Source organism: Leopardus geoffroyi, chromosome C3 (genome assembly GCF_018350155.1).
Source record: "Leopardus geoffroyi isolate Oge1 chromosome C3, O.geoffroyi_Oge1_pat1.0, whole genome shotgun sequence".
In the NCBI taxonomy this organism is placed as follows: domain Eukaryota; kingdom Metazoa; phylum Chordata; class Mammalia; order Carnivora; family Felidae; genus Leopardus; species Leopardus geoffroyi.
Window position 1 is genome coordinate 50,708,963 of NC_059338.1, and position 21,642 is coordinate 50,730,604.

General features: G+C 45.4%; 1 protein-coding gene across 5 annotated transcripts in view; it reads left to right on the forward strand.

The window, feature by feature from the left end:
• ASTN1 (astrotactin 1) overlaps positions 1-21,642 on the forward strand; it is a 305,254-nt gene that overhangs the window by 234,378 nt on the left and 49,234 nt on the right. For all 5 annotated transcript variants that reach the window (XM_045452809.1, XM_045452805.1, XM_045452807.1 and 2 more), the window contains one exon: positions 1,482-1,670. In XM_045452809.1, coding sequence (XP_045308765.1) covers positions 1,482-1,670 — 189 coding nt within the window. The remainder of the gene's footprint in view (positions 1-1,481; positions 1,671-21,642) is intronic.

Consider the following 21,642-nt stretch of genomic DNA (forward strand, 5'->3'; position numbering starts at 1 on the left):
ACTCGCATTCTTTCTCCGAAGCTACCTAAAGAACATGCCAGATGTGAAGTTTATCCCATAGAGTCTTGTTTCTCTGTGTTGGGTGGAAAGGTAACTAGAGCCAGATGACATTGTTGGCACAGGAGGACAAGACAAGGAGAGGGACCTTTGGGTCAGCAACAGAAAGGCAGAGTCTTAGCGCCAACAGGAGAGACGTAATAGGGGACAGGCAGAGAAGCATAAAGAGGAAATGAGCCATATCCTCACGGAAGTAAAGCTTTACGTCTAGGGAAAGAAACTGCATTAAGGATGTAGAACATGTCCATAGGACACAAGGGGGGCCCAGAACTTTGTTTATTTTAACGTGAAAGAGTTCTTGGCAGGAAGGGATTGGGATGGGGAATCTTGCTGAAGTAAACTCTGCTGGCACAGAAAATCCTTGAAAGAACTAAGCTACTCTTCCTCCTCGGGAAATGTAGCAGTAGAGAATTTGGCCTGTTCACGTGCTGAGTTTGCACCCAACACAGGTGCTGTGCACATCAAGGGTTAACAGGGGGACATCTCTGTTGCCACATGCCTTTCAAAGCCACAGGTGGCATCACAGGTGATGTGGACTTCTGCACTAAGTGTCTTGAGCCTGGGCTGGGCTCGGCCTTGTCCTGTTAGGACACAGGTGTGTACAGAGGAAGTCAGACTAAAGCTGGCCAGGTTCAGAAGGCATTGGGTTTGGAAAATTTGTTGTGGGCTCTCTTTCTGACAGGTGTAATTCTCCTAAACAGGGAAAATGAATCTGTGGAGATGTGGCTGGGGAGGAGGGTGGGGGGGGGGAATAGATCCTTTCCTCCATTTGGTATTTCCCTGTTTGTACACTTTTGATTTTCTGAAATAAATATGAATAGTGTATTAGGGACTTTCCTTACTCCTCTTCTTCCGTTATCTTCCCGTTACCAATGTCTGTGTCTGAAGGCAATATTCTGTCTCCAAAAACTCTTTGGGTCATTACCCACAGTTAGAAGACATTTTTTTACACTGCGACCTTGTGCATATGCACACCCCCACATACGCACAAAAGAAGTTTCATGAAACAGTACGTCATCTTACGATGTGAAATGTTCTTCGCTGGTATTTGTGTTTCTATTTTAGACTATGCTATTCTTTTTTTTTTTAATGCTATTATTTGAGCCCACTAAATTAATTTGATGTCATGACTTGTGATTTGAAAAAGAAAACCCGAGATTGACTGAAGCGGGGCATTAGATTTGGCAACGTAATGCCTGCATGAAGCTAACAGCATAACCAACTGCCTTGAAAAGATACTCATTTAGGGACTAAAGTGTCTGACGTAGCTAACTGGAGAAGTTCACCTGATACTTCAGCCAGCTCTCCAGCATCACTTTGGGCCACAGAGGTACTTCCGCTTTTGAGGCTGAGTGGCCTGGGAATCCAGATGCTCCCCACCCTATGAGACCTCACTCTTACTTTTGGGTGATGTTTCTCTGTAGCCCTCAGCAATGCACTCCACTCCCTGGATGGAGCTACGTCTCGTGGGGATTTTGTGGCCCTTTTGGACCAGTTCGGCAACCACTACATCCAGGAAGCTATCTACGGCTTTGAGGAGTCCTGTTCCATCTGGTACCCAAACAAGCAGGTGCAGCGGCGACTCTGGCTGGAATATGAAGACATCAGCAAAGGTGAGTGATGTGCTCACCAGCATCTTCTACACCCTTGCAGGTACGGCTGTCTAGGTGCAAATCATGGGACCAAAATAAAGGAGTCCGTTGGCAAAGGACTCATTCAGACGCTGTCTTGATGCTCTGCGCCCATCCTTAAAATTGCCAGGGTTGGGATGTTTGGGGAAACTTTAGATACAGGATGGGGTCAAAACTGTATGGTCACTTTGTGAGTTACCATGAAAAGAGTCCACTAAGGGTATTTACCGGTCCCTGTGCATTCACGGCAAGGGCAAAGTATTCGACTGTTCTCATGGAATGTGGGAGGAGCAAGAGAGTGTCACAGTCTCCACCACTTTCTGCTTCTCACCCCATCCTGCCCTATCTTTAGGCCCATTTTTTCCCTACTGATTTGTGCTAAGAGGAAATCTCCATTGGCTCAAGTGTTTATAAAGCTCTGAACAACAGTCGTACAAATAAATCCTTGTCTACTCTTGGATAGCCGGTTAGTATTCTGTCCAAGTAAGTATAAGAAATTGGAGTTATTCAAACCTTTTGAATTCACCTTCTGGTATGGGAGGAGTACTGGCTGGCAAATAATGTATTCTGATCAACCAAGACTGATGTAGAATCGCCACTCGTGGAATTTCTTCCGAGCTTAGCCTCATGGCATTCTGATGAGGCCGAGTTATAGATGTGTGAGTTGCTAAAGGGCAAGCCATGAAATTAGTGCAATGGAAACTCAAGAAGTAAGTCATCCTAAGATTTAATGATCAAGAGTCCCTCTGAAATGAGGGGACCCCTGTGTCAGCAGTGCTGGACTGGGAAAATGTGCCCCCATGGCTGAGATGCTCTTCACTCTCTGAGCTCCATAGAAATTTCTGTTTTGTCTCACTTGATGGGTAGCAGAGGCATTAGGGCCTCTCTTCCGGCTCATCCTTTTCTTCCAGAAGCAGTAAGAGGCTTGCGTCTGGGCTCCCAGTTGTTGCAGGCATTTTCCTCCAAGCCCTGATTCCTCTAAACCCAAGGACATAATCACAGGCTTCTAGTATCCTTTCAAACTTCAGTCTCCTAATACTGTTCTATTCCAATTTGCCAAGAAAGGAGTGTCATGTAAGCAAATGTAGATAAGACCAGTTCCAGCTGGCAAAGCTTTCTTACATTTCTATGCCAGAGCCTAATGATTGAACCAAAAGGCTAATTCCTCCCCTGCTTCTGTTTGCCAGTGGTTCAGGGATGGCCAGGTTCTGTGACTACAGGGAAATGAGCCTGACCTTCCCCTGTATTCCTGGTTCTGTTCTTTGCTTCTATCCCCAGCACTGCAATGTCCTTGAAGTTAAACCCTGAGCCCAGGAGGGAGGTGTATCCATGACCTTAGCACTACGCCTTCCCATCTTGATCTCAAGCCATTCTCAAGTTCATTTTGTCACAGTCCAACTGGTGACTCTAGTTCTCATAAGTATTATGTATACAATACCTTGCCTGTTATTGATCTCAGAAGATATTCAAACATTTTTGTATGTCTACTTTGATATCTCTCAGTTATCCATGGGTATCACCCCCCTCCCAAGTCTTACCTCTGCGTCATAGAGTTTATCTCTTTTATTGTTTGGTCTGCTTACTACTCTTAAATATTTTTCTCCTCCGTAGGGACTAATTTCCTTTTCTTCCAAAAGAAGGATGCTCCTGATGAAGACTTAAAAATACGTAAAACGAAGGAAGATTTTCTTCCACTTTTCTGCACTCTGAGAGGGTTGCTCCAGGATGGGATTTATACGCTAGGGGTGACGAGTGTTCTGAGAGGGCTGGACCTACCATGACATAAAAGTGCCATCTTCTTGGACTCGAGTCCCTTGATTATATGTTCTTGTCCACTCTAACTTTCAAAACCTTCTAGTGGAAAGGGATTTTCTATTGCTCACTTTTGCACCTGTGATCAGATGCCTAAAATTACTTACAGATTGAATAGGAAAGGAGATTTATTAGGAGTGAAACGAAATGGAAAATGCATAGGACTTAAGGGTTGGGTCTCTAGAATTCGTCAGGTGACTTTTGCTTCGTCAGTTAACGGCCCGGACCTCCCCTTAATGCCCTCTGTGGTTCCTCCCAGCTCCGAGAGTGTATGGATCCTTACACGTCCCTCTTTATGTGAACAGCTTTCTCAGGTCAGACATTAGAATAAAGACTTCCCTCTTCTCTGTACAAATCACTGCACAGTTTCTCAAAGGTAGGTGTCATGCCTTATTCAACTTTAAATGCCCAGGGTCTGACACAGAGCCGGGCACATGGTAAGTCTCCAACAGTTGTTTACTGTGGTTGTTGTTAGTGGTGATGGAGGCAGTTATGGTGACAGCGGGTGGTGATGGCGGTGGCTGCGGCTGTGGGAATGGTAGGAAAAGCCCTTCTTATGCGGCAGCTTTCCAAGTGGGTTTTATTATAGACATGCAAAGTGCTCTAGTTCTGCCTGGCTGACGGAAACTCACAGATGGATATTTTTGGCCAGATCCTCAGAAGCCAGCCTTTCATTCATCACGCACCTATTTGTCACACTACCGCTACATGGTGTGGCCACACCAATATTGAGGAGTATCTGTCTTTCAATAAGTCTGACTGAAACCTGTGAAAAATAAACTCCCACTTATTGTTCAGGATTAGCATATCCTAATTTTTTTTTTTTTACAGAGCAAATAAGGACTACCAGATGTTGAGTGAGTAGTTTATATATCTCTTCTCTTCTTCCTCAGCTTCTTTTTTGACTCTTCAGATTATTATTATTTGCTTTCAATCCCTGTCACCCTACAGAAATAGTGGAGAAGGAAATCAAGGGCTTCTCAGTCAGAGGTTTACTTTTCCATTCGGTGACCGTTTTTATCTATGTCAACTGAAGAATTTGTCCCTCTTGACCAGGTCTGTCATCTTGAAAATCCTCTCTTCCGTTCAAGTCCCTGATTCTGTTCCCTCTAGATTCTCTTCATAAATCTTTGGCCTTTGTTTCTCAGCCTTTCTCCCCTTCCTCCTCTGAAGAAATTATTTACATCTTGCTTGTTTTCCAGAATTTCATCTTTAATGTTCATCTCTTCTTCCCCGTTGCTGGGTGATTCTCTTCTGTGTCTCCCTTAGCCTACATCTCTGAGATTTTGAAACCTTGCCCTTGAGTGTTGAGCATTTCTACCTGGATATGCTCTAGGGACCTCAGCGGTCACCATCTCTTTTCTCTGTACTCACTAGTAGATTTGTGCACTGCAACGATGGGTCAAAATGCAAAGTGGGGAGTACGTCTAGATGCTCTCCTCCGTCCTCCACACTCACTCATTTACAAAGTTCTGTTCTTCGTACCACCCAAATACTTCTTCAACAGGTGTAGGTTCTCCTGTCCATGTCTCGAAGCCGTATGAGCTTATGGTATCAGCTCTCATAAGAAAAACTGAAATCGCGTCCTCACCTGTCTCCTTTTCTTCAGTTTCCTTCCACTCTAGTCCGCTCAACATCATACTGTTATCTTCTTAAAATGCCACTTAATCATGAGACTCTTCAGCTTGAAGCGGTTCACTCACCCCTGGCTGCCTTCTCAACATGAGCATGACCTCACTCCTGGTATTAGTTCCCTTGGGCTGCGATAACAAATCACAAACTAAGTGGCTTAAAACAACATAAATTTATTCCCTGACTATTCTGGGGGCCAGAGGTTCAAACACAGTGTCAATAGGCCAAACTAAAGGTATCAATAAGGTGGCTCCTTCCGGAGGCTCCAGGGGAGAATTCCTTCCTTGCCCCTTCCAGCTTCTCAAGACCACTGTATTCCCTGGTTTCTGGCCATCTCCATCTTTAAGATGTGTCACTCCAATCTCTGAGTCACCTGGCTGTCTGCCAGGACTCCTACCTGCTACTTCTTTTTTTTTTTTTTTTAATTTTTTTATGTTTATTTTTTATTTTTGAGAAAGAGAGAGACAGAGCACAAGCAGGAGAGGGGCAGAGAGAGAGGGAGACATAGAATATGAAGTAGGCTCCAGGCTCTGAGCTGTCAGCCCAGAGCCCGACGCGGGGCTCGAACCCACAAACCATGAGATCATTGGCGCTCAACCGACTGAGCCACCCAGGCGCCCCCTGCTTCTTCTTTCTTGTAAGGACCCTTTGGATTACATTGGGCCCATGCAGATAATCCAGGATAATCTCCCTATCTCAAGAGTCTTAATTTAAGCATATCAGCAAAGTCCCTCTTGCCATTCACAGGTGACAGTCACAAGTTCTGGGGATCAGGCCCTGGGCATCTTTGGGAGCCCTTTCCAGCCTGCTACATCTCTGCCCTCTGCAGCTGCTGCATCACTGACCATTCCATGCCCCAAGTATCCTCCACTCTGATGATAACAAGGCTGCTCGCTCTCAATCCCAAACCCTTGCATTTGCTTCCAGACAGCGAAAGGCTTTAGAGGCTCCCTCCTTGCCCCAGTCCAAGGCCCTAGATAAGTTTCTGTCTCACTCAGAAATTTTCTCTTGGGTCCCTGTCTTGTCTCCTCTTGGGGCTCTCTGTTTTTCTCCTTCCCCAGGTGTCCGTTCAGTTGTCTAATTTCTGGAAGGATCTCCCTCTCTCCTTAGCCCCTTAGGATCAGCAAACGAGTCTTTCCGGCTCTGAATTCTGTTTCTTGCTTTTGTTTTTTAATTGCCCCCTCCAGCTCTATAAATTGCCATTTGCAATTAAGTGATACCCAGCCCCAGGCTCAGGCCCCAACTCTGGGTCCAGGGTCAGGGTTTGGAAGAGGGCTTGGAGCCTTTTCCACGCTTCTGAGCCTGTGGGCATGTGCTGCCTGTCTCACCTTGTCCTCTGTTCCACCTCCATTCCACCGTCCCCTCCTCCCTGCTCTCCCAGCTGACGGAAGCTCACGTGCCACCCCTCCCACCACCCCTTCCCAGATGCTCTGGGTGGAGTTCTTTGCTGCCCCTTAAAGCCCCTTGTATCCTATCCTATCCCCCCGGCAGCACTCTTCGCATTTCTCTGTGTGGCCATTTCCCTGTAGGACTGTCTCCCGCGATAATGGATGGCACAGCACTTACCCTGTTTCTCTCTCTCTCTCTCTCTCTCTCTCTCTCTCTTTGGTTTAAAAAGATTATTTATTTAAAAAATCCAAAATGTATAAAACAGAATAAAGTGAAAAATAAATCTTCCTCCCACTCTTAGTTCCCAGTGTTCCAGTTCCACACCCCAGAGGCAGCCAGGCAACTGTTGCTAGTTTACTGTCTATCCATCCAGAGAGGTTCCATCCGTAGCCATTTGCAAGTGAACAAAGCAAATCGCAGAAGAGTAGATATATTAGGGTCTCATCCGTTTTAAAAATTATACATATAAATAGATGCCAATACGCACTATATAAATATATATGTATAATCTTCTAATCTGTCACTAAATATGTATATGTGTATACAGTATGTCTATGTATATATATACCTATATAGAGAGAAACATATGTATATAATCTCAAAATAGCTTTGTGTGTGTGTGTGTGTGTGTGTGTGTGTGTGTGTGTGTGTGTATACACACATTATCTGTTTGCTCCAAGATTAGGGCAATGGGGTAGAGACTTTTATTTTTTGTACTAAAAAATTCTGTATTGCTTTTCCCACAATAAGCACGTGCCACTTTTTTAATGTTTATTTATTTTTGAGAGAGACAGAGCATGAACAGAGAAGGGGCAGAGAGAGAGAGGGAGACCCAGAATCCGGAGCAGGCTCCAGGCTCTGAGCTGTCAGCACAGAGCTCGATACAGGGCTTGAACCCATGAGCCGAAGTCAGACGCTTAACTGACTGAGCCACCCAGGTGCCACAAGCATGTGCCACTTTTACAATAAAACTCTTTTAACACATGGAAAAAAATACATTCTGAAAAGTTTGTGTTACCGTGGAGCGGAGACTTACAAAGGTAACTTAAAAAACAAAACAAAACAAAACGTGCAGTTGTATCTACAGAGAGCTGAACTTGGGATAGAAATCTGGGAGGAAGCACAAAACAATGTCATCATTTCCTATTGGTATTTGACTCTGCATCCCTGACGCAGTGCCTGGCCTATAATTAGCATCCACCGTTTTTGAAGGAATGAATCCTTTATTTTGTTCATACTTCAAAAGAAACCAGTAAAGAGTTACAGATCTGTAGATTCTGGAGAAATGACCAAAGGAAAGAAAGAAAAGAGAAGAAAAAGAAAACATCGAATCTTCTTCAAATAAGAACTTCCAAGGGCTTAATTTTCATCCTCCACCTGACACACTCAGTACATTTTCTTCCTTTCTTTCTTTCTTTCTTTCTTTCTTTCTTTCTTTCTTTCTTTCTTTCTTCCTCTTCTCTTTTTTTTCTTTTTAATGCTCCATTCAGGAGCGGATTTCCTCAGGGCTTTCTTCCTTTCCTTTTCCAATACCACTTCCATTGTTACTTAAGATCTGACCTTTGTCATTATCTTTTCTTGCCATTGCCTTTGGTGCATGCACATCAGCGGGGTTATCTGGGTTGACAGGTGGGAGTTAGGAAACTCTTCCGGTCTGCTGCACTTTCTAGTCCATAATCCACTGAATTTTTGTTGTTTATTTGTTTCTAGCCAGTTGCCTCCTCTCCGTGGGGAAAGCTAAGAAGAATAGCTGCTTCTTCTTCCATGATACGGAGCTGAGGGTTGTATTGGGGGTGGGGGTGGGGTGGAGAGTAAGGTGACTCTCTAGCTCCAAGTCTGAAGTCAGATGAGAGTCAAAGGAAGAAAAGTAAACCACCTACATGGCATTGTGTTTTTACCACACAGCATGCCATGTTTTCCACTTTCCGTCGATTTGTTTTTGGGTGGATAGAGCCCGAGACAGACTCAGCTGGTCCCTTTCCCCAGAATAATGAACAGATGTCTGCCATGGCTGAAGCAGAAACAATAGCTGGATCGGCCGCCAGCCTTCTGATCCTGGTCTGTGAGTGCTGGTCAGCAGAGACCCAGGGTGGGACACGTGACGCTGGTGCACTTTGCAGGCTAACGTGCATAATCGTGGTAAATGGCATGAAAACCTGATTAAGTTCAGGACGCGACATAGAAATCCAACAAAGAGCAATAAAAGACGTTTCTATAATGCTTTATGCTTTACAACCCTAGGTTGCAGACCAGTTCCAAAGGCTCTTTTTCTGCACGTTTACGACGATGAAGTTAGCGCTCAAGTGGCAAGGCAATTATGGCATATAGCTATTTTCTTTAAATGATTAATTAATTCGTTCCTCAAACATTTGCTGAGGGCCTGCTCCACGCAAAGCCCTGTAGTGAGCAGAGAGGGGATTTAGGTTTAGAGGAGACAGCTGTTCTATGGCTTTCCCAGGCAGACGGCCTGGTGAAGGTGCTGCTGAAGCTGAGCCTGGTGGTGTCATAAACAGAGGCTTTGAAAAGGAGCTAAGCTTTCCTAAACATATGGGTGAGGTTTAATTTGAATCTTCAAGTCCCCTAGGCTCTGATGCAGAGTCCAGAGTAAACTGGATCTTTAGGCTGCAGAAAGACACCACTGTGAATAATATTACCAAATAGCATGTTATATAACTTTTCTCATTTAATCCCTAGGTCTTACCCTCCCCATTTTATAGATAAGGAAACCAAGTCTCCGAAAGCTTAAATAAATAACTTGCATGCAGTCACATAGCTAGTAAGAGGCAGAGTCAGGACACCTTCACCTCCTGACACAGACTGTGGGCGGCTGCATGCCATGTTGCCTGCCAATGGTACAAGAAGAGATTAAGGTGGGAAGTTTAGTGGACAAGATGGAGGTGGGGCCAGGACGTCATTGAAGCCAGGTCACTGGTCTAAGTTGAGTGCGACAAGGCCAGATGTCAACCCTCGTTAGACTGCATAGTGGATCCGCTGCCTTTCACCTTGAGTTTTCTGGAGTTTTTGATTGTTGTGGGTTCGGGGGGCCCTGAGCAATGGCACAGTGGCCGCAGCAGTTTTTTGTTTTCCTATATGGCGGCGTTTCTCAAAATTTATTGCGCAATATGTATCACCTGGGATCTTGTTAAAATGGGAATTCTGATCTGGTAGGTCGGGGTGGGGCCTGACATTCTGCATGTCCTGACAACTCTCACTTGATGCCAATGCTGCCTGTCCAAGGACCCGTTTTGAAGAGCAAGGTGATAGACTTGTCTCAAAGACCCAACAGGGAATGGGCTCCCCCACCGTCCTTGTTCGTCCTGTCCGGTGCAGGGGCTTTAATGATGGAGCCATGGCACGGTGGCCTCCAGGGGCCTATCCTGGTGTCATCCCCACAGAGGAGTGTCACAGATAAGAGGACTCGACTGAATGGTTTTCACTTTGGTCCAGGACTTTTCTCTGATTAAGCCATTGATCGATAGGCTTGTGTGCAGAATTGAACAGTCCTAAGCCCTCAGGTGCTAAAAGGAATTGGAAACATGCCAGTAATCAGGACTAAAGGTGATAAGCTGATTTTTCTAAACTTTGTACTATAGGCAACCCTGTTCTCATCTTAATATCTCAAGCGTTTTCTAGGTATTTTTAAATTTAGTATTTATGAGGCCCCGTTTTTTTTCTTCTAGAATCCATAAATGGTTATAGAATTTCATAGTTTAACATTTCATAGTTTAACATAGTTTAACATTTAACATTTTCGTTAATGGGACAATTCTGGTAGTGATATCAAATTCCCTTCATATAATTATGGGCCTGACAATAGTGACATATTGTGCATACCTACAATTTAGTAGTTAATTATATAGTATTCTGGATTATTTTCTACTCCAAGCATGTAAGCTTTGCCCTCACAACTTGATTGATTGCTTCTTGGAAGAGGGCTTATTCATTCACTTAGTCAACACCTGATTTATCTAAACATTGGTCTAGGCACTGGGCATATAATGATGAATGACACAGAAAACTTTCCTGCTTTTGTGGAGCTTATATCCTACTGAAGAGAGACAGAGAGTGGCAGGTGACAAATAAATGACAGCAATAATTCTAGACAGTGAGAGAGAGAGATTACAAAGAAACTGAAGCCAGGTGATGTGATAGAGATTGGCTGGAGGACTGGGGGCTGATGAAAATGGCGGCCACAGAAAGGCCTCAGTGATGATGATAAGGGCGTGAAGTTGAGCTGAGACCTGGAAAAGACAAGAAGGAGCTGGCCATGCAAAGACCTGGGACAGAACCATCCGGGCAGAGGAAATAGCGAATGCAAAGGCTTCATAATTTGTTTTTAAAGTCTCATAGCTTCTAGCATAATGCTTCTAGGAGGGCATATAAAGTTACTTGGTAAATATCAGACTGATGATCAGTATGACTGTGGAAAACAGAGGAGCCTGGATTCTCTGATGGAATATGAAGAGAAGAAGCTCCGCTTCCAGCCGAACTTGTTCTGTTTCCTAGATTCAGCAAGCTGAGATAGGACCGGTATGTGTAGCCCATCCTCCTTATTTTGAAATTTTAATTCCAGTATAGTTAACATTCAGTGTTATATTAGCCCATCCCGTGTTATCCAGCATGTAGATCAGTGCTCATGTGGGCTGGCTGCGGTAGTATAGATCAAGAGAAATAAGCATAAGGCACAATACATATATCTACCAGTATTTTGATTTCGATCTTAAGTTATGCACTCCATTCCACAACTAATAGTTTAATCTCTGAAAAAAATGTCGGAAATAAATGTACGAGATAGATGATGAGGCAAAGGGATATTCCACATCAAATGTGAGAATCTACGCTTGACATCACTTGGGGTTTTCATGTCTTTGGGGATGAGTGCCTGTTGCTTACGTAGTAATAGGTCTCTATCGCCCATCCGACTCTAAGGCAGCGTGTTGAGGGAAAAAGCACTGGGTAGGGAGTGAAGACCTACATTCTTGGTCTCAGCTGAGCCATTAGCCAGCCAGCTGGCCTTGGGTAAATTACTTAACCCTCCTCAAAATAATCTTCTCACCTGTATAATAACTACCTTGAATCAGGTACTTAGAATTTCTCCTACTTCTGTGACTCTGTATACTCAGCCAGTGTTTTCTACTTCTGATAACAGAATGGAACATTTAATAATGCCTGGCTCATGGCTAAATAGGTTAATGCAACTGCTGTTACATTAAAAGGAGTTTTAGTGTAGTTGCTTTTGTAGTAAGTTCTAAAGTCAGACAGATTTTAATCAAAATTTTTATTAGCTGGGGCGCCTGGGTGGCTCAGTCGGGTAAGCATCTGACTTTGGCTCAGGTCATGGTCTCACAGCTCATGGATTCGAGCCCTGTGTCGGGCTCTGTGCTGACAGTTCAGGGCCTGGAGAATGGAGCCTGCTTTACATTCTGTGGCTCCCTCTGTGTCTGCCCCTCCCCTGCTCTCTCTCGCTCGCTCTCTCTCAAAAATGAATAAACATTAAAAAAATTTTTTTTTAATTTTTATTAGCTGTGACTCTTGCGAAGTTTCCTTAATGGCTGTGAGCCTCAGTTTCCATGTCTATAAAATAGGGCTATTAATACTTACGTTACAAGTGAGGATTGTGTAAAGATTGAACATAATTATATATGCAGCACAATGTCTAGTATTCTGTAAGTGTTCAATTCAGTATATGTCTTTTTATTATTACTATTGTTAGAATTATTTTAATAAATTTGCAGCTCAGCTTTTTTTTTTTTTTTTGAACAAAATAGTAACTGATAAGAATTTCAAAGGGATATCAGTAAAACTTGCCCTGGGTAAATTCGTGCTTCACAGAAACGCTGATGTATATTTTACAAGTCACCTACTCATCAGGCTAGTGGAACAGGGGGCCCAAACCTTCCTTCCAAACATCAGGATCAGCATCACATCCTTTGGCAACTATTTTCAGTTCCAGTTGTAGCACCCCCCTGCTGGGAAAAGATCAGGAAATAAGCACAACTCTTTTTTTGGTGGGAGAAAGGGGTGGGGGCTGTGAGAATGTGCTCTCTGTGGAAAAGGATCCCTGGGGAGGCCTTTTTGATAAGCAGCCTGGGTGTTTCTGCCTTTTAAGTGCAAAGGAGCTGCCAGGTGCATTCCACAAAGGGAGAAAAATTCATGAATGTGTCCAGCTGTACCAGCCTTTCCTTTTACCTGTGATTCAAAGCCTCTGCCGTCTAGTTCCACTGCCTGCATACAGATGCAGACACTGATTCCTCTCGTGCCCCACAGATGGGTCCCTGGCCCTGTTTACAGCCAGAGTTCCAACGTAAGTGATGTTGGGGCTGAGAGAGAACTCATTAGCAGTTCGGTGTTTTGTTAGACCCCTATCTTGGCCTGGTTTCCATTAACGGATGCTTTAGAGGAACATCTACGGATCTCTGGGTTCACCCCGCATGCCTACCCCATCTCCAGCAATGTGTAACGCCACGCACGGCACCTGGCATCCAGTCGGTCAGTATTGGTGGAATGAATATAGGAGTGAATGCCATACTTTTTCTCTTCCTCTTCCCTTTCCAAGGGAAATGACAGCAGAATGGCTAAGATAACGTCTCCTTGAACACCTTGCCCCGAAGCCCCCGGCACTAGTCCACCCTTTCATTGTCCCTTCCCCCTATCACCAGGTTTGATTGTTTTGAGTGTGGGGTGGGGTGGGGATAATGTCATGTCCTGGGGTTTGGCATTAGAAGAATAGGCTGGACATTAAAATCAAGTGATCAGCACAAGGTAGGACTAGGATTAAATACTAGAAAGTGGAGTCAATCCGTGTGTGGACCTTCAGTTCGTGATTTATTATCCCCAATTTCTGTCTACCAGTTAATGTTCTAGGAGCCAATAGCAGCCTTTCTTTTACCACTTTTCCTGGCATTACTTTTCTTTTATAAAGCAAGTAGGAAAGTTTTCTTGGGGAGGGCGGGATAGGTATTAGGTGCAGCACACAGCTTGTATTTAAAATGAAACACAAGACGTAAAACCATTTCGACCTAAACCAACAAATCAGCAAGCCGTGTCCATCGGAGCTTCTCTGTGTGGCCACTAGCCATTTCTGGGTTCGTTCCTAATCTCCATTCCTCTGTTGTTAGAGGATTCTTTCTGAATCTCATGGAACTCTTGGGAAGTTGGGTCAATTAGTAGAAGATATAAATTAAAGAGAAAATTAAAAAGTACATAAGAAAAACTGATGTCAAAGAAATCATCAAGAAATGGATCAGGTAAGAAAGTAATTGCAAAAAAAGTGGGAGTAGTCGACATCACGTTGAAACCTGGCCCCGGCTGCCAGCTAGCTACACTACAAAACCTAGATGATTAATGCTGCATCAGTCAAAGGCTCCAGAATATATCATCTCTATCTCCATTACTGATGAGAGGAAGATAGTTCTCTGATCAGATCAACGTCCCTCTTTTAAAAATTCCCACGTGCACTTTGACTTTGCTGCCGATATGTTGCCGTCAGCAGAGTCCGTGACATATAGACCCCGGTTAGCAGCACGTTGAGGGAAGGCTGAGTTCCTTTGCAAGGTAAGGATGTTTACGCATTCATGCAGAAATGTGCATTGAGTGTTTACTGTAGATCAGGCACAGTGGTAGGCATCAGTGGTTAATAAGAGAGGGCTCCTGACCCACTGTGGAATTCTAGATGCTGAAGGAAGGCCTATTTTCTCTGCCAGCCTTACCTTACCTCTTTCTCTCCCTGCAACTGGCTAGTCAGTATCTGTGTGACAGCATGGTTGAGCCCTCAGGGGGACCCACAGACGAGGCAAAGGAAGCCATCGCAAGGTCCAAAACACACTTTCCACCTTGGGAGTTTATCCTGTTCCTTGGAAGGTTTCTCGGGGGCAGGCTTATGCACATTCTGTCAACTTCCAAAGAGCCTGGGCTCATGGTGGCTGCCCACAGGAGGAATCTGGGGCACACGGAAGGAGGGAAGCAAAGGGACCCGTGTGCAGAGCTTTACGTGCAAGACCCTTCACAACATCAAGCGTTTCTGGGGAGAGATGCTGCTGGGCTGGACTGGGCTGTGCCTGGGACACGTGGGATGCCCAGACCTTGCAGCTTTGGGAAGGCTGTCTGTTCGCTGAGGCGGAGAAGGGGTGGCGCCTGCCTACACAGGGTTCGTGCCTGCATCACACCGGTCTTCCCCTAAAAACCAGTGTAATTAGACGGCGCGGCTAAATCATAACCACACGAGGCCCATCGACTTGATGACGTCTGGCAAGGGACAGTGGCCAGTCCGCTTAGTTGGAACGTGATGTCAGCAAAGAGCCCTCAGTTTAAGGCAATTGCAAAACCAAGCAGGTTCAAAAACATTTTTGGTTTTCATGATTAAAAAAAAAAAATGGTAACAAAGTAAGAAAGAAAAAGGCAAGTAAAAAGAAGCATTTCTTTCGCTCAGTTTCTTAGTAAATCTGCCAGGTAAAATACATGCTTTGTAGGTGAAATGTGAGTGCCCGTGACAGGGAAAAACAACCTAATCGGGTAAACCAACAGCCTGGACTCCCTTGACACTTTTCTGTTTCCTTGGGGTTTTTCTTTAGTCAGGTTGATTCCACAGGGGCAGCTTATAAAGTCTCTCTTTGTGCGTGCTTCGGCTGCCCGTGCTGACTGCCAGGGCCCCTCCCGTCAATTTGTTACAAATCCAGTCGATTATTGTGGTAATTGGTTCTATATATATTGATGTGTTGGGGGCATTTATGGCTTTATGCATTTTTATTTGGTCTGCTTTGACTCCTCCCTTAGAGAGCAGGGACTCGGCCCACTTCTTTGCGACTCCCCGTAGATGTTGCCTTAGCTTCTGCTCACAGTGGGTTCATCTTCAGTATTGATCACAGTAATGTGGACGAGGATATCCGGAGATGCCAGCCTCCAAGCTTTACTGGTCCCTGCCTTCTTTTACAGGGCTGAATATAAAGAAGAGATGTTATCCCTTCAAACTTTGCACAGTCTCTGTCGTCAAGGGTCATTAATATGTTGGAAACTGGGTACATCACGTATCCTGCATTCTTCAGGCAGGCAAAGGGCATAAATAATCTAGAGATAAAAACAAATTGGGGGGGGGGGTGCCTGGATGGCTCAGTCGTTTGAGCATCCAACTTCAGCTCAGACCATGATCTCGCGGTTCATGGGTTCAAGCCCCGCATCGGGCTCTGTGCTGACACTCAGAGCCTGGAGTCCGCTTCAGATTCTGTGTCTCCCTGGGAACATTGCCTGGTTCATCTAGAAAATTGTAAAATATTAAAACCACCAAGGCCCTGAGAAATCATTATAATGGTAACTTATAATTGTTAGTACTTCACATATACCATATTTCTCATCGCTTTATGAAGGGAAGGGGTAGGTTATATATTATGACCCTTTTTGGTGAAGGGTCTCTTGTGAGTTGTTCTCAGTCCCTCTGAATTGTGAAACCACGAAAGGCCCCTTGCAGACCAGAGTTGCGTCCGTCGGGGTATCTGCAAGGTGGATGTGTTGTCCCAGATCCCCCCGCCCCGGGTGCTGACCACTGGAAGCATTCCTCCCCCAGGGACATCTGCCTGCTGACATGTACTCTTGCAGTAGGACTCTGCCGCCCCCCACTGGCCGTCTAGCACCCCTAATTCCAGAGGGGAGGACCTGAGGCCCATGATGTGAAGACACTAGGCTGTGGTCACACAGAGAGTGGCAGAACCCAGGCTTGGTCATTCATTGTCCCAGTCTCAACAGAGCTATGGCATCTGCTTCTCCATGTGCTGAAGCCCAGGAGGGCTCTGGACGCCGGTTCCACTGTCCCGGTATTTCTCTTTGAATTTTCGATCTGCCATAATGCTGACCCAAGAGGAGCACCCCATCCCGTAAGGATGCCAGATCTGCCATGACATGATCTACTCCTAACAGTTTCCTTATGGCTGGGCGTTATTCGCATACTAGCAAACAAGATAAAATCCTTGCTCAGCCCAGCTCTTAGCTGGCCGTCCCACCCCTGGAGAGAGGGTTCCAGTCTACAAGTTAGCAAACACTCAGCGCCTGCTGCTAAAAGTGTAGTGAGTGCCAGGCCCTACGCCAAGGGTTGAAAGTATGCTGGTGAATAAGAGCCAGGCCCTGCCCTCAAGTCATTCATAAAATATGTGGGAAGGTGTCCAGCAAACCTGAAGTTGTAATACTGTGATAAGAGCTGTAAGAGACCTGAGAACAGAAAGCACCGAAGAGGGCCTCCCGCTCCAGACTGGGGGAGGACTGAGAAAACCCTGCTGAAGGAAATGTTGCCTGGATGGAGAACTGAGGGTGAGTGGATGTTAGCAGGCAGGCTCTGGGTCAAGGACATTCTCAGTAGGAACAAAGCAAGGCACAGGAGACCCGGTGCCGGTGGGGGGTTGGGGAGGGGATTCAGGGGAAATGAGGCTAGAGAGAGGCCAAGGGACCGGTGTAAAGGGCCTGCTGGCCATCCCAGTTCCCTTAGTTTTACTTTAAAGCCATTTGAGAGTTATTGAAGGATTTCAGCAGAGAAAAGGTATGTTCCCAGGATGCTTTAGAAGCACACACCCATTAACATCTTGGAGGATAAGTGAGAGATGTAAAGCCTATAGACAGGATGGCCATCAGGAAAATTTTGGAGTAGACCAGTGGGAAGTGTGGAGGGTCTGGACTAAGGGGAAGAACGAGCATGTGGTGGATGTGACAGTAATTTGGGAAATGTCCCCCAGAAGTGACTCTAGGGATGAGGAGGGTAAGGATGGGGTAAGTGGACGGAAGTAGAAAGCCCTGGGGCCCTGCAGTGATTTCCCTCATTGTGCAACAGCAAGAATTTAGAGCTCTTTGGCTCAGGGCGCCTGGGTGGCTCAGTCAGTTAAGCGTTCGACTCTTGGTTTCAGCTCAGGTCACAATCTCACAGTTTGTGGGTTCAAGCCCCACCTCAGGCTGCACACCGACAGTGCAGAGCCTGCTTGGCAGTTCTCTCCCACTCCCTCTTTCTCTGCCCCTGCCCTGCTCACTCTCTCTCTCTCTCAAAATAAATAAACTTAAAAAGTTAAACTAAAAAAATAATAAATCAGTAAAGCTCTTCGGCTCAGACATTATACCAGGCTGATACGGATTTTTGAGTAGCAGAATTTTTGCTTTTTGTGTTAGTACAATTTGCTTCTCGTTGCTGACAAGGCTGGGGATCCAGAGAGCGCAAAATCACCTTTCTGGAATGTTCATCCTAGCAAGATCTCACTTGTGGGGGGCTCCTGAACTGCAGTCACACCTTATGGAGGTATACGGGAGGAATGGGGAACCTGCATTTTCACCTGTATTCTTATCTCACAAGCAGCCTGTGCTATGGCAGGATGCCGAGGAGAGGCACCTTGAACCCAGATCAGTCGTCTGGCCTAGTGCAGGGGGAACGAGGTCAGCGGCGACGTGTGTGGTCTCAGGTGTTCAGATACAAGCGAGTCCATCCACCGTATTAAACATGACCATAGTTTTTCCTGCGAAAGCAATCTTGGTGGAGATGAACCGCGGGTGTTGGTGAAGACAGAGAACGGGCAGGGCAAGGCGGGGAGATTCAGGCTCGTGAAACCTACTGCTGCCTCCCTGCAGTAGCTAGAGGTCATATTTCTGTAAATACTCTGATTCTTGCCATTCTGAGCATATGTCTCCTTGTTATCTTTTAATTGGTTTTTATTCTAAATTTAACACTAAACAGTTTGTGATGGTAGCGGCTGTGAGCACTGGTGTGGTGCATGTTAATTCCAAGGACATGTGATACGTCAGGCCTTATCTGTGCCCTCCCTCTCCTCCCCACGTCACACCAGCCTGCATGAAGGAGCTGCAGATTGCTCATCGTGCCCTTTCCTGCCCGTGTTGTCACGTTTATAGATGTCACGTTGGGGGGAACAAAAGAAGAGTCATCTAAAATCAGAATGATACCGCCAGAAGCCCTGCGTAACGGCAGGTGAATGCCAATAGATCGGAAGGTGATATCCGCAGGCCCATGATGTGGGAAATCCTGCATCCCAGGAAAGGCCTTCAGAAGTCGTTGACAACCACCCGGCAAAATGCAGTCATTGGGGGTGTTCTGGAGAAAGCCAGGGAAGTCTGACTTCGAAGATCTCGTGTATCTATGATGTGGAAGAAAACATGGTGCAGAGTGGAGAGGAAAAGGATTTGGCTGAGCAGTTTTAGAACAGGTGACTCACAGCCTCTGAGCCTCGGTGTCCTCATCTGCAAAATGGGATAAGGAGAATATGGCAGAACATTGTGAGGACTGAGTCTTGAGGCTGTTAGAGCATCTAGCCCATAGTAGGTCCTCAAGAATGTTCACCGTTAAGCTGTTTTCCAGTAGCCCACCCGTCCAACAAGAGATTCTGCAAGAAATGAATTCCACGTTCGCATTATTTTCTAACAACGTTGGATGCGGTATTTCTTTTTTGGAGATTTGTAAAACATATTAGGATTCTAAAGGCTTTCTGAAGACATAAAAAAATCCCAAAACCCTGCTTAACTTTCACTTCGGTTGTTCGTTCACATTAAAGCTTGAACATCTTTTTATTTGTCGCTCTATTTGTTACTTGTAATAATATTATTAGCAGATCTGAAAAACAAAAGTTCTATGAGGTCTACGTAGAAAAAAAGCTTTTGTTACAGACCTTCTGATAAGGTGAAAGCTTTAACCTCCTCTATCCAGATAGGGCGCCAAATCCTCGTATTTCTTCTGTACTTCCCCCCACCTCGGTTTGCCCCTTGTTCCTACACGTGAGAGTCGCCCCAGTCTGACCGCAGACTGACAGGCCCGCCTTGTTACTACAGCCTCGTGGCTGATCGCTTTGGCTTCCAGTCTCCCATTTGTTCAAACATTCAGTCATTCAAAGTCGGTCTACGTTTCACTACCCACCCCATCTTCCTCACCCACTTCTGTGCCCCATGCCACTTACCGTCAAGCTCTGGCAGAGGCTTGTCCCTAGCTGTTGCCCCAAGCCTAAAAGTCCCAGTGTGGTTTTTCAGGGGCCCATTCAGTGCGGCCCTACCCCATCTTGTGTCACCTTATCTATGTAAAACGTCTGTGGCATAGACTTAACACTCTTTAAAGACCTCCTTGGCCACCTTCGCCTCTGTTTTTTGGCCTGATCATCCACATTGTCCCTGACAACCTCATCAGCCCCTGCCCATTCTTAGAATGTGGCCTTCCAGGAAGCCTTCTGAGACTTCTCTGTCCCTCCAGACTCCAGTAACGCTGACAATCTTAACCATACTATGCGGGATTGATTGTGCACCCTAGGATCAGGCCCAGGTGCACGTTGCACTTCCATTTTTAGACCTCTGTGACCTTGAGTAAAGTGACTTACCTCTCTGTTGCTCAGTCCTGTCATCCAGAAGGTAGGGACAGTTTCAGCATCAATCACTACGGTCCGTATGAAGAACTGACAGTGTTGAATCTGGCCTGGACGGTAAGAAATCCAGTCATTTGTGTTCTGGAAAATGGCTTACCACAAAGAACTACGCTTCCCTATGAGACTGTGATAAGAGTCATGGTTGTCCCCTTTATTTATGAGAAGGCCAGATACAGACCCTCAAATCCCCGTTCTTTTCTTTATAAAGGATTACCCAAACTGCTTGTCCCCACGGATCTGTCAAAACAAAATGCTTGCTTATCAAACGTTATTATACCCCTGGCCTTTGGCCCACAGTCAACCTGACGGAACATACTGCCTCTTCGGAGAATAGGCTGGCCTCACACCTCTTCACACCTGTTTCTTTCTAGCTTTGTTAATTGCCTTCTGTAAAAGAAAAAAAAAAAAAACCCTCTTTTCGCCTAACTCTTGAGATGCTTGCAGACCTTACCAGAGCATTCTCCCTATTGTAATAATCCCTTCTTCCTATTGCAATGGTATCCCCACTCCACCCGTGTACCACGCAATAATCCTTTTGGATAATACCCTCCTTACTAAGTCTGGATTTGCTGTTTCGTGGGCAGAGTATATACAAAGTGCTCGGTAGAGTGGCAAGATGTCTAAAGATCAGCTGTTGTTATTACTACTGTTACCACATGTTTGTTAGTCTTGCTATCTCAAATAGGTTGCACATTCCTGGAGGTCAGTGTCTTATACTTGAGCACTCTCTGCAGTACATAGCATGATGCTGGGCACATCACAGATCTTTAACAGTTGCATATTTACTGACTGATGAAGCTGTCGGTATCATATCTGGAAGCCAGTGATCCAGTGTGACCCATAGACGGTGTGAAGGGCATTCGGCTCTTTCAGAGAAGGAAGGTGATCAAGGAGGGATGGAGACCACCACCTGATATCCTAAGAGGTGATGGAAGGACATGGAAACTCCTGTTTTCCTTCCGTCTTCTCTAGCACATTAAATTGCTTTTAAACAAGAGACAGGAGGTCGCGCAAGAGAGAACTGCCGCTCAGAGTGGTGAGCAGCGAAGTTAGCAATGTGGAGAGAATGATGAATGTGAGCATGCCCGCTTCCTGCACGGGCTAGCAAGGTCCACGCGTGGGCTCTGGGCGGTCATGGGGGCAGCGGGCTCTAGAGGTTGGAACGAATGCTTGAAGGCTGTCCTTTTTCCTTCAGATATGGGAGACTATTACATTCTGGAAAGTAGAAGCTATCAAACACTGTATCCACCCCCTGCATGACCTGTGGAAAGAGAGAACATGATGGTAACAGAGATCTAAGATGAGTTCACTGTGAGCAAGCCATGATGGTAAACCTCATACTCCTTGTAAAGAGTTTTTTTTTTTAGGTCTTTGAATGCCTCTGGCTAAAGAAAACCTATTAATTGCACCATTCCCCTGAGCCTCTTACCATTACTAGGAGGTAGTGTGGCCTAGTGGTTCAGAGCAGGGTTTTTGAAATCTATATGACCTAAGTCCTCTAAGCTTTACTTTGGATATCTAGAAAATGGAAATGATATAGCATCTACCTCACAGAACAGGTTAGGGTTCTATGAGAGCACGTGTCGTAAAGCATCGCGTGTATAGTGAGAACTCAGGAGATGAGGAGTCCGCAAACTATATGACCCACAGGCAAATCTGTGTTTGTATGGTCCACAAGCTAGGGATGATTTCTGCCTCCTTAAATATTTTAAAAATAAAGATAAAAGGGGAAATAACATGTT